Here is a 14,342-nt window from a genome sequence, read left to right as displayed (position 1 = left end):
TAGNTTTTAAAAAATGAGATTAATAAAAAACGAGTATGTGATAAAGGGATATGAAATGAATATTATGAAAAAAATTCATAATTTTTTACCATTTAGTTTGGAAAATAGAGTCTTTTAAAAAATATAATTTTCGATTTTTATTGACATATGGAGGCGAGTGAAGGAGGCGGCCAGTCGAGCTGCGTTAGTCTGCGTCTGTCTGAATTAATTTTATCTGCGTGTGCGTGCGGTCAATGGATAGGCACAACCAAATGTTTTTTCTCACTGGCGGCAATGGGAATATCGCCATCGAGCGCGTGATAAGACCTAACTTTTGGATGGTATTGTCGCGAGTGTACTACCTTAACCCAAGCCACAATCCAATGATATATCTGTGCATGTATCTACATACCGGCCTGTATCGCAGCTTAAACCTCTATCGTAAAATAACTAACTATTTCTAAATTTGGTTAACTGAATTAGATAAAATTTGAAAGATATCACATTTTATAATCATCGAATTCGATGCTATGTGAATTGATCGGATTATTTTAACTTTCACGATCATATCGTAAGATTTCATTAAGACAATTGATCACTTTTTCTAGCCAGTGATACCATAATGTAAATTATGTTAAATATAAGGTTTAGGGAGAAAAGAAATAATTATTTATTATAAACATCTTTTACACTTTACAGTATAAATATAAATATATTTTACAGTTCACAACGGTTTCATATCTAAACAAATTCAATAACGAATATTAGATCTAATCAGATCATGTTAGATTGTAAATTTTTATTTTGTATATTTTAAATATATGATAATTTTCTCAAAAAATTTAATTTCAAGAGAATTTTTGTAACGATTTTACTTGTGCTTGATCGTGATCGAGAAAGTCTTGGTCAAAGTGCATTAAAAAAAAAACCGACCAGTTTGGTTTACGACATAGCTTTGGTTTTGGTCGTGATACATATACAGAGTGTCCAAAAAGTTCCGGGATACCTAAATAATTTCTGAACGATTCGAGATATTGGGTTGAAATTTATAGGGTTACAATAGCAAAATGTAATATCTATCATTTAATCTTAAAAACACCCACTTCAACCTTCCGAGGAGGGCAGAAGGGGAGGGGAGGTTGAAAATCTTAAATGACATGTGGAGTCATGTGAGAGCTCGTTTAAAAAGGTTTTTCGAGACGAGAAGAACGCTAAGGTCTCTACGATTTTTTTTCGCGGAGTTATGCTCATTTGAACATCGGTGTTTTTTTAGCACTAGCGAGGCCCGCGGCGAGGACGTGAGGAAGATAAGGCTTCACGCAAGTTCCTTACAAACACACGCTCTTCTACATGCATTTCTATCCACTCAGGAACACGCGCAAAGCCTTATCTTCCTCACGTCCTCGCCGCGGGCCTCGCTAGTGCTAAAAAAATACCGATGTTCAAATGAGCATAACTCCACGAAAAAAAATCGTAGAGACCTTAGCGACCTCGCGTTCTTCTCGTTTCAAAAAGCCTTTTCAAACGAGCTCTCACATGACTCCACATGTCATTTAAGATTTTCAACCGCTCTCCCCTTCTGCCCTCTCGGAGGGTTGAAGTGGGTGTTAAATGATAGATTACATTTTGCTATTGTAACCCTAAATTTCAACTCAATATCTCGAACCATTCAGAAATTATTTAGGTGTGCCGGAATTTTTTGGATACTCTGTATGTAATAATTAATAATAAGACAATGAAAGTGAGTCTAAATTAAGTTTGAAATTGACCATGTTGAAGAGGTTGCGGAACAATATTATGAGAGATATGTAATTTAAGAAATATAATTTTGACATTGTTTCTAATAATGATATTCTGATGTTCGATAGTTTCATAAGTTTAACCGTTTATATACATATAATTTCAGGTCACTGCAACACCAGGTCAATATAAATCCTTGCCGAGAGATTTGGATAACAAATATCAATTAACGTACGGACTCGAAAGTAGTCCACATCTTCCAAAACGATGTCCTCCATCACCACCAAGGCGTCAGAGCTCCAGAGACACAACTAGTTCTTCCGTGATCGGCGTTAGCGGCACAGCGGTGGGTGACGTCGTGATAGACTGCAGCGGGCCGGTGCCAACCGCTTCGTGCGACGATCATCACATTCATCAACATCATCATCAGCATCATCATCTGCTTCATCACCCAGTGCCACCACCACCGGCGCCTACGCCGGCACCCTCCACACCGTCACAACTAAATCGACCGTCTTCTTCCATGTCACGTTCGTGGGGTAGCGTCAGCGTTAATATTAACGAAGAGCATGAGCTAATCGCAACTCTCGCCCTGCAGCATCGCAACGGATCAGATGCTAGTTTTAAAGTACGTTGATCTCGAGAATTGTTATTGCATCCATTTAATTTTTTATGAATTTTAACATCTATATACTGCTGTTTTCTTATTTGCATCTAAATATTTACATATAGTGCAGAATATTTAATTTATTAAAAATTTATATAACATTGCTTCATAAAAATATAGAGAACAGCCCCTTACTTCAATGTGTCTTTCTGTAATTTAGCTGGACAAAAGACATTTTGGCAAATGTTAAAAATTATTCTGCTTTAGATTTATAGAAGTTGAAAAGTGATTAGAAACGAGATAATAACAACGATGAATGAATTCAGTATTATTAAAAAATTTTTCATATTAGAAGTATTGATTACAGCAGGTTTGAATCTGTTTTTTTATTTGAATAGAAGAATGTATTTTTGATGTGTTTATTAAATCATTAATTTTGTTAATATTTACCTGAAGATAAGTATATTACAAAAATATATAATGCAAGAACTTGCATTACATTATGTTAATACATGTATACATATACATTTAATAATTTGAATTAACAACTGAAGATTACTTAAATAATGTGATATATATTTTTTATTTATGTTTATTTATATTAAATTACTCGGTATCCTATCCTGAGCTGTTTGTTGGCAACATTGTTGCAAAATTGAATATTTGTGTAATTTATATTATATTTGTTTTACTTTTATATTTACAGTCAAGTTCCAGTACAGAATCAGATTCATTGCCATTTGCTAATGAGAATGCCGGCACGATAAAGCAGAGGGCCAATCGGGCACAGGAGTACATGGCAGGTGGTCCTAATAGTAATATCGGCGGTCACATGGTCAATCATTCCAATGGTGGTGAACCGGCGGATGTTTTGAACGACATTGGGAATATGCTTGCCAATCTTACAGATGAGCTCGACGCAATGCTCGAAGAGGAGAAACGCCAGGGCCTGAACTCATAATCATCACTGCCTTCGTTTGCACTTTTCTATTCGACTAAAGTTCCCATAGGAATGCAGGCTTTGATACAATTAAATAAACTTGATTAGTGCAACGTACACAATTAGACACAAGTGAATACAAATCACAGAATAAACTGGTATGAATCGTATTGAGATTCGAATATCTGTAAGATTTTTAAAGACGGAAAAAATATATACCAATATACAAATCTATTATCTTCGTTGCGAAAAGAACAGAATCCTCTATTTGAAAAAGAAAACAAATGACATATTATGTCGCTCGAAATTCACGAGAATATTTTGTTTTGTATTATATAGATTAGTGCATATCCGAGATGTATTTTTGCGATTTATGCTTTTTGCTTCGATTTTTTTGTTTCTTTATTGAGAGAAGAAATATTCTTTATTTTTGCATGGAAACGTATTAAATGTTCTTAGCAAGTTTCCAAACGCAGCTGTAGTATTATATCTGTAGTGGTATTGCACAATCTTTTTCTACTTCTTTTTGGAGTAGTTATAGAATTATATATTTTTTTTATTTTCCTTTTTACAATGGACAATATTAGAAACGAGTGATAACTTAATACGTGTCGCTCTATTCTATATAATAAATTAGGGCAGCCCAGTATTCAAACAAAATGTGAAATACGTGGCGGAGGGAGAGGGAGATGGAAAAAATTTTTTTAACGAATACAGATATATTTGTGTAATTTATTTGTACTGCAAATTGTGCAAACAATTTAAAAAGAACACGTGTCTTTTGTATAAAGCCTTTTTATATCTGCAACAAATTTCTAACTAATCTGACTCAAATTTCTAATCAAATCTGACCCCTCCTCTATAAAAGAAATTTAGTTTTCGTTAATATACGTACATTCCAATTAATTTTTCCATTTCCGTCCTTCATAAAATCGATAAATACGATAGAAATCGAAATTTTCTACTCATAGTAGTTGACTTTATATAAAAACAAGGTGCAAAGAAAGATAATCATGTATTCCATCGTCCAAATGAAGCAGCTCCGAACGTTAGAGATACATGCATAAGGAGATTGTTACAATGGTAAAAAAAAAAAAAAAAAAAAATGAAACAGCTAGCCTTGACTGCATTCTAATGAGTTTATAGGATCTTGTATGATTTTTTTAAAAGATCATAAGACACTGACTAGTGCTATCTCTTTAATACTGATAGTGCTTTCTTCTATGAGAGATGTTATCGCGATCGTATATTTAGAATTTCAAGGCAATATGGTTTAGTACAGAAATATAAGTAATGAATGCCAATTAACATTTTGTATTTATTATCTGTACTAATGAATGTAGAAACGTAAATAACTTACCGTTATTGTATGGCACATCCAGACATGCGAAGCAGTTTGGATCCATACGTAAATCAAACGAGCTATGGGGACACTTTTGAGATAGATACTCGGAAAGGTCTTCTGAAAATGCGCGTTACTGGTACGTTTTGCGATCTGAATGTAATATTTTGCAAGGAATTTTTATAAAGTATATATGAGACATAGTATTGGAAGTTAATATTATATGGAAAACATTTTTTATCTATCTTTGCAATAACTCGCTGATGCAAGCAGAGATTCAAATTAAGGGTCCCTCGAAAACAACATGATAAACGTTTTATATTTAACTCTTAATACTTCAATGCAAGCTGAAAAAATGTTTTTTGTATTATTCCCAGACAGATTTTATTAATAATTTGATACTAATTATATTATATTATATATATACATATATATGCTAGTTATTATTAATATTGCAAAAATTATTTATATGCCCATTTCCATAATAAAAGATCACTTTACGTACCAGTTTTGATGACTGAAAATGCATAACGCATGATTTATGATAAAATATATAATTATGACACTACTTTTGTGTGACAATTCTATTTTTAATTCTAACGAGAGTTGCTTATAAGCAAATCCAATCGCGCTCCATAGATAAGGAAAGAACACCTGGTATATAGAGTTTTTGAAGTACATCATACTTAGAATTAATTAATGAAAAATGAAGACTGCCCAGTGCAGAATTAGATTTGTCTTGTTAATTACTGTAGATGTATTATAATTCTATATAGTATATATATATATATGTGTGTGTGTATGTATTTATATATATATTTATGTATTTATATTTATATAAATACGCACATACAGAATATTCAACTACCCTTTTAATGACATCCTTTGACCAATTTGTCCTTTTTTTTCCTAAGAATAAAGAGTCATTACTTGTTTTTCTCTTCCTATTTTACATCATAATGTGGTAATCTTTATAACTAAGCCATAAATTAAAATTGATACAATATTTTATTTAATGAGTTCTATTCGATATTATATGTATAAAGAATGTAATTTTTTTATTTACTTTGAAATTTAATTTCAATAAAGCGATAAAGCTTTACTTTTAAATCATTTATTAGCTGAAAGTTATTGATAGCTTTGATTGTAGATTCGTAATGCAATTTGATATTATTTCTAAGTAATGATCAATTAGTCATGTTGGTCAAAGAATTTATCATTAAAAATCTAAGTTTTTTTTTAATACCTGTATATACATATATGTATGTATATACACCATTAACAAGCAGTGACTTTATAAGGGCATATTCTCCACAATCTTCTTTGAACGAGAGAGATGGGTTGTTTATACAGGGAAATCGCACTAAATAGTCACGTAACATGCGAGTTTGGCGCGAATAAATTAATATAGCAAGTTGTAGATTTGTATTGTAATTTGATATTTACAATGATATAACAATGCGCAATTTACGATCAAATCATATCTGATAATTTTGCGCTGTAAAGTCTGTAATATCACCATGTATTTTGATTGTCATTGTATATATCATATTAGTTTTTCGCGTCTTGTTTATGTATCTGATCTTATACTTTTTAACAGCTGAATCTTTGGGTTATTTAAAATTTCTGTTTTAAAGTATTTATTATAAATCAATAAAAGAATTGTATACCATTGCGTATATAATAGCAGACTTGCAATTGATTGTGTTAAAAGATATATAAATTAAATTTCGGAAAAAGGAGCACGTTATTTTAATTTTGTATAATACATATATTAGCAAGCAACGTCGATATATTGGTAATAATTATTTTCTTATTCTTTTATTACCAATTTTAATATTTATATTTTCGCTCTTTTGTTAACGTCCAGATTTAAAAAACAAATGTATACTAGTTACAAACATACGTTATGTATGTTATAAGAGAAGATGTAACGAAATATCATAACGACATATTCTCAAATATTATATAACGAGTTATTCGTGTAACTTCCATTTACTATTCATTTACTACATAAATTTATTTTCTAACTAATTGCGTTTCAGTTATAGGATAATGTCTTTGTGTAGTTTACATAATGTTTTTTTCACTAAAACGTATAACTACGTTTTTACGATAAATTTATTACATGAAGAAATATACGTAGAGAAAAGGGGAGAAGAAGTAAAATATTACATGAGCGAAGATTATTTTACACACTTGCATTGACGCAAAAAATTGCGAAAAGTTAAGCAGCACATAACAGTTCTTCCATAGCTAGAAAAAAATGATTATCTTTTTAAGTAAATTGATTTGTTTCTATAGATACAGATCGAAAGTTCTTTGATAATATCTAATAGAAACGAAGGAGAATAATTTTGTTCTCTAATTTATTTTTTTTTATTTTAAACGTCAGGTAATATGAATTCCGAATTCATGTTAATTATGGCTAAGCCAGTTAATAGAAATTTTTTTGAACACATTGTTTATACATGGTGTATACACAGACACACACAGTACTTTAATTAGTTATGATTTTTGTACAAACATATGTGTTGCGTGCTATAATCTCGCTTATAGCGAGTTAAATGCCCGCTTAACTGCATTGTACAACCATCCCTTCCTTCCATGTTGGTTTATATATTATATATATATATATATATATATATATATATATATAAAATGCGCATAAAATATATGATTTATTAATTGAAGAAAAGGTGATTGATCTTTAAATAAAGCCAATGGACACATTTATTTCTTATTTCTCAATTCGTATATAATTTATTTCCCTTAGCTTCAGAGATCAGACAAGTATAAGAAAAGAACAGGAATAGACGAAATTTTTTGAAATTTTATATACATATATATATATATATATATATACACATATAAAAAATTATTAATTTGCCTTTTTAATACAGTTCTTTTATTATACTAGTTCTTGGCACATTTAAAATAGAATTTTTCTTGTTGAAAAAATTTAAAATATATTTCTCTCAAATAATTAACGTTTGGAAAATAAATAAACGAAATTCAAGCAAAAAATAACAAACTTATCGAGTATCTAATTTAGTAGTAGAGTATCTAATTATTCCATTTTAATTACTGTAGTCGTTTAGGTCATGTAAATGACATAACGCTGTAAATTATATATTTGTATGTTTTTTCAAAATATAAATATCAGCAATCACAATCAATTTGAAATAAAAAAAGTAAAGCTCTAAAATAATTCAATTTTAGAGAGAAAGCTTGTAATAGTTATTTGTGCGTAAATTATTATATATATTTACAATAATTAATACGTACATAGAATAATCATATCGCAAATATTTCGATCCCGATTTGGATTCTTTTCAGTGTGTATTGAAAGTTACATCACAAGAAATGTGAAACGGTACAAAATTAAGATCCATATGTTCTTCCATCTATGTAATCAAATAAGAGATGAATTTTTAAAATAAATGAAGTTATCATTGAAAATGTGAAAGATCCGTTTTACTGGGCTCTTACAGGCTTTCTAAAATTTAATCATTTTAATTGACTAATTTAAGATATTTTGGGCTAGTGAGAATCGGTGCGGTAATTATAGCGCAGTATTTCTTCCAAAAAAAGGAAGAAATTAATCTTCGAGAACCATGTACATTTTCTAGACGGTTCAGCTCTAGTTTAGAGTCATCTTCAGTAGTATAAATCTTGTTCAAAAAATCATTTTTTTTTTTATTAAATTTCAAGTACAGAAAATATTTTAGAAAGGATGAGTTTGTTATAATTTTTCCTAGATTAAAGCAGATCCACAGAGATAGATAGAGAATTGATAATAAAATAATTTCAAACCATCTTTTCAATAGACTAGACGAATTGAAGTTGATTTTTCTTTAATGAAAATGTCAGAGATTATCTTCCTACTTTCCAATTGTATGTTTTTTCAATAATTTAATAATTTTTATATAATAAAACATTCATTAAAGCATATTTTATATACTTAAGTTAATTAGAATATAATTTTGTTGTTATTATTAATTTGATTCAAATTTTGCAAAAAGCTTTCTTCTATTATCTTGAAACCAAAAATTGTTGATGCTGTAATATTTAAAAAAAAAATTGATTTTATATTGATAAAAAAAAATCTTTCGTTTAAGGTAAGATTTCCAATAATTTTGGAATGTCTTATACATTTGTTTGATTTCAAATATGTTTTGAAAAAGAAAGAAAACTCGATATAATAGTCGAAAATAAAAAATTTAACATTTGCAAGAATATCTAAGACATTAAATGTAATTTATTTTATGTTATTGACTTTTGTTATATCAAATCTTCTAATTTCTTTGTTTTTAGTATGCTAAGATTAAATTTTAAGTTTATTTTTATAATTTTTTTCTTATAATTTCTATTCTTCCCAATACATATTCAAAATGAAATTTGATTTAATCAAAATTTTGTTTTATGCGTATCATAAAATTAATAAGTGCGAAAAGTGAAAGACCATGCAAAAAAAGTCGAAAAAATAAAATAATATTAAAAACACAAAAAGTTTGATCGGGTGTAAATCAAGAAAAAAATAATTAAAACATCAATAAATAATTTTCAATTTATAGATGATTGAAAGAATTTTTTGCAGATTAAATCAAATTAAATAAATAAATAAAATTACATCTCTGATAAAGAGAAATTCTCGCAATATGTCATAATTTCTAAGAAGTTTTTATATTTTAAATTTATAAAAAGAATTCTAAAAAAATTAAATACTATTATAGTTTATAAATTTTCTTTAGAAATTATGGAATTGTTCATAAAAATAAAATGTTAGGTATATTTCACATACAGTAGTTTTGTTTTATCATGGATAAAACAATTCGGATAATTGAATGGTTTGATTAATAGAGAGGCTGACTTAGTGTTAGTATAAATTTCGATAATAGGAGCTAGCATTACTTATTAGTTCCGATAATACAGCAGCTGATGTTTAGATTGTTTAGACAACTGAAGTCAATCCAGCATGTCGAGCTCACATTATTCGAATGATCTAAATGGACACAGGACAATACGAATTGATATATTTGGGTCCCTAATTGTGAGTATACTTGTTTATATTAGCGGATAAACGGAGTTATATATAAAGATTTCCAGAAAAGATATAGACATTCTGAGCATTTCTGAATACTGCTCCAATTCCTATAAAAAAATCTGCGAAATTTTTAAAATAGTTATAAAGTTATATATAAAAATTGTGAAAAATTCTGAAATTTATATAGAAATTTGAAAAATTATGTGAAGAGATTGTATAATACAATTTTTGTTTGAAACATTTTTGCCTGGCTCAATTTTCGACTGGTCTTTAAAATGGATCATTTGTGTATACCTTTTGAAAGAAGAAGGGGATAAAGAAAGAAAGTAAATTAATCACTACAATTTAATTATTACAAATTGCAAGAAGAATCATGAAAAAACCTCAGAAAATACCTCATAAATTCGCATGATTTTTCGAAAAATGTACAAATCAATCATCTCGATTGCTAATAGTTTTAGCATTAATATCTCTCGGCACCATTGCGCGTTCGCTTTTCCGTCACGCTCGCGCTTTTGGCGAGTTAACTGGGCTATCCTTGTCCACGCGGTGCACTGCGGCCGAATAGGAGACGCGCCGCGATTGACGCGCAGCAGTCAATGAGTTCGTCGCGTGATTGTGTAGGTGCACGAGGTGCGCCGCGGCGCGGTGGCGAGCCCTTGTCAGTGCGGATTTAAAGAAGTGGGGGCCCTTGGGCGACTGAATCAGTAGGGGTCCTTAATTTGTAAGAAATCAAAATCATTGAACTCATTTAAATGGATTATGAATATTCAAACGATCAACTTAACTAACAATAATTTTGTTGGAAGTTCAAAATAGTTGCCAGAATATCAAAATATTTTACAGCAATGCTCATCATTTTTGAGTTTCCAAAAAAATTATTTTCAGATCTGTGTTCAGCTACCGATGAGATACTGTTAAAGACCGTCAGCCCTGGGCAAATTTTCGTGCCAGCAAATGGGCCCGGTGGGCCCGGAGGTAATTGCAGAGTGTCAATGTTATCGACTTTTGACATAAATTTGCGATTTATTTGAATAATACATTAATTAAGATCATGATTTTTATTATATAAATGCTTTATAAATAAGTATAAATACTTTTAACGCTATAATATCATATATATTGCCGCAAAATTACATTTTTTTTCCAACTGTTTTACCATCTCTTTGGATAATCAAACGCGGATGATAACTATAAAAATGCAGTTTTAAATAAAATTAACTATTAGCAAGATATAATGCATATGAATTACAATGTATGTACATGTCTAAAAAACGTTGATCTATTAATAAATCATAAAATTAATATTATATTATTGACTAATTGCTTAAATTTTGGCAATTACTAAACTGCCACGATAACTCCCATAAAGTTATCGGTCTTTAAGAGTGTCTCGTCGGTGGTTCAGCAAAATCTTTCCGTGAGGGGATCCACAATTTGTGAGAGCCCCTGGGTGGCCGCCCAATCCGTCCTCTCTTAAATCCGGCACTGGCCCTTGTGTAACATACTGTGTGTAACTACACTATAATGTAGCGCGCGTTCGCGCTGTATAGTATATACGCGCGTTCCATCCAGCGAAACGGAGTCAGGTTGGCCGGAGTCGGAGCGAGTGCCGTCAGTGGAGCCGCTAGCCTGGTGTGGTGTGGAGTGCCTCGTTCTCGCGCGGCCGCGCCGTTTCGTTTCGCTGACAGATAACGCGCGCGAGACTTGGACGCTCCCGTCCAAGATCGATCGGGCCGCACAAAGGAGATCGTAGAGAGTCGCGGCGCCAGTCGATCTCGCGTCTCGCGAGTCAAATCGTCACGGCCGTGCGCGTCGTGCTGTCACCGTGCGGTCATCAGTGCGATGGAAAGACTCATTTCTCTCTCGCTCTCTCTCTCAACCCGCGAGTGATTTTTTTTTCCTTTCAAACGGACACGAGACCGTATAGTCCGTTGGAAATCTGCCGCGCGACCCCAATCAGGTTAAAAGGCTCTCTCTCTCTCTCTCTTTCTCTCTCTCTTGAAGGCCCGATTTACCGTTTGTTGTCGCGAAACGTACATACGCGAAAGCATTTTCATCCGCTGCGGATCGGTTCGCTTGCTTTCAGGACACTTGTCGATAATCCGTATGTACATACGTGGATATAGAGTCCCGTGTGTTTCTCGGATGCCTCGCGTGTCACGTCTCTCAATACCAGCTTACGCGTTATATTCTCTCGCCATGCTAAAAGTGTGCTGAAAAGACCGCTTCTCGTGACGAATGTGACGACGCAGGAAGATGCAGGTTTATTTCTTTTTTTTTTAATTTTCTCTTCGCTAATACACGGGGCATAGTAGAGACAATTGTTTTCTCGTATCGTATTTTTATATTTAATCCGCACGGTATTCGAAGTACGACTATATGCAGGTTGTAGATGATTGTTAAAAGATAATGAACTATACTTGGAAAAATAATAAAAATTTTTTATAACTGTAATTAAGGATTATTAGGAGTCTTATGAATAGGAAAGGAGAGAGTAGTTTTGAATAGAAAGTAGTTCGAACAAGAGACGTGTCACAACTGGACGTGTCCAGAACCAATTCAATTCTTCTTGAAATGTATTGTTAAGCACAAAAACTTTTAACGCTTTTTTTTATACGTGTTCATTTTGACGTTCAAGGGATGAAACAACTCAAAGCTAACATTTATATTTGATTTTAATTAAGTAGTCATTATATTTTATCATTGAAACGATAAAATATAATACTAAATGTTTTATATAAAATTTTTATGGTTTTTTAATATACTTTGCATTTATCAATACTTAAAACAATAGCATACAAAAAAATTAAAATAATTCGTATATTTCCAGAAAAAGTTTACTATGGAAAATATATAATATTAATATGTTATATATATATATATAATATTTAATATTAATTATATATAAAATATATAATTAATATTAAATATTATATATATATATATATATATATATAACATATTAATATTATATATTTTCCATAGTAAACTTTTTCTGGAAATATACGAATTATTTTAATTTTTTTGTATGCTATTGTTTTGAGTATTGATAAATGTATTGAAAAGATTTTTTAGTTTACATTGTATTAATAAATAGTTAAATATTTTACAATCAATTTTCATAAACTCCATTTTTGTTGAAAAGATAAAACACATGAAAATTAAATTATATGTATATTTACTAATATAAAATAATAAAAAAGAAAATTTTTAATTTAAAAATATTTTATCAAATATCATTATCCAACTACACTACTATATCCAACATAAATAATGACAAATTGAAAAATGGTGAAATATGTATTTTGAAATATAATGCAAAAAAATGTTTATATGATTTTTGTTCTCGACATCTTTTAATTCAATATGGCTGCAAAACAAGAAACAAAAATTTTTAATTTGCAGTAATAAGGGAAATTATGGTACTTAAGAATACATTAATGTATTTTGAGACATGCTAGTTATCTTTTTAATAATAACAAAAATTTTAAGATTAACTTTTCAATTACGTCACTTTCGTTGTCATTTATTTCTAATTCAAACAGCTATAAATTCTGTGCAGTTATTTAATTCTTATCGAGAAATATTTGTTTTCGGACCTTTTTTACATATTTTGTAAATATTTTTTGTGTTGACATATTTTTTTATTTTTTAAGACATTTTTATAAAAGATTCACCTACCTAGTAGTAAGTTTTTGCGTAATTTCAGCTGTTATTCAGTATTTGGTGTTTTTATGCTAATATTTAAATTTTAATGTTCTTTTTACGTTTTAAGAGAGATTGTTGTAGGGACATCTATTTAAAGATATTTTTATTTTTTAAGGATATAATGTGTTAAATATATGCTTTCGGTTTTATAACTTTTGCGTATATTATTATGTTTCGAAACAAAGAAAAGAAAAGATTAAAAATACTTGTAAGTATCTCAGAGGCTCAGAAATTTAAAATTTAAATAAGTGGTGAAGAAGGGCAATAAGCCATGCACGGCATTAGTGCTATTAAAATAAGTTTATAATAAACCAAAATGTATTTATAATAAATATACTGGTCAACAAAATTATCGCATAGGTAAATTCGTATCAAAATTTCGCATAACTTTAAATAAGCATAACTCTGCGAAAAATGGTCGTAACGAAAAATTTTTTTTTTATTCTTAAAGATAAAGTTTATATTTAAAGAAACTTTTGATAGATTTTTAATATATATATATATATATGTATATAATATTAAATATATATTATATAATATTATTATTATTATATAAGGCGATGCTGGAAAATCGGAAAAATTTGCACGAGATCGATAAAACAGACTCTTCAGTGTCAGTGGTATCTCTAAATCAATTTCTTACAATATCTTTTGTCTCACTCAACACATTCAATGTCCTTATCTAACAAATTGAAGTGCCTTCTGTTGCAAATTCCGGCACTTCTTGTTAGACGCAATTTTTGCTGTCTTTACCTTAGCTAAGTGTACGAATCATCACAAAATGCATTCTAAGGGATAATTGTTTTTCTACGCTTCCAATCGTAACTCAAAGATCTTGTATTATTCGTGCAAGTTATCCGATGCGCGCGAACTACTTTTTTTGTACATATGAGCTACAGAACTTTTGTACCAATGAAATATTTACGTCAGGTGACAGGTTATGATAGCTGTACGACCCGAAAAAAAGGTAATTTTT

At 30.2% G+C, this 14,342-nt stretch overlaps 2 protein-coding genes across 8 annotated transcripts in view; both read left to right on the top strand.

Annotated features, from left to right (window-relative positions):
* The window catches only part of LOC105456475 (caskin-1), a 43,065-nt gene extending 37,889 nt beyond the window's left edge, over positions 1–5,176 (top strand). For all 3 annotated transcript variants that reach the window (XM_011700545.1, XM_011700544.1, XM_011700543.1), the window contains 2 exons: positions 1,886–2,347; positions 3,033–5,176. In XM_011700545.1, the coding sequence (XP_011698847.1) occupies positions 1,886–2,347; positions 3,033–3,287 (717 nt within the window). In that variant the 3' untranslated portion in view covers positions 3,288–5,176. The remainder of the gene's footprint in view (positions 1–1,885; positions 2,348–3,032) is intronic.
* Positions 5,177–11,238: 6,062 nt separating this feature from the next.
* LOC105456473 overlaps positions 11,239–14,342 on the top strand; it is a 19,127-nt gene continuing 16,023 nt past the window's right edge. For 2 of the 5 annotated variants that reach the window (XM_011700537.1, XM_011700532.1), the window contains exon 1: positions 11,239–11,618. The gene's annotated coding sequence lies outside the window, so the exon portion shown is untranslated. Of the gene's footprint in view, positions 11,921–14,296; positions 14,334–14,342 lie in introns of all 5 variants that reach the window. The other 3 variants (XM_011700534.1, XM_011700533.1, XM_011700536.1) reach the window with 2 other exon arrangements.

The sequence above is a fragment of the Wasmannia auropunctata genome, unplaced genomic scaffold, assembly GCF_000956235.1.
Source record: "Wasmannia auropunctata unplaced genomic scaffold, wasmannia.A_1.0 LD335660.1, whole genome shotgun sequence".
NCBI lineage: Eukaryota > Metazoa > Arthropoda > Insecta > Hymenoptera > Formicidae > Wasmannia > Wasmannia auropunctata.
The sequence above is the reverse complement of the archived record's forward strand: the minus strand, read 5'-3'. Positions and strand labels throughout refer to the sequence as shown.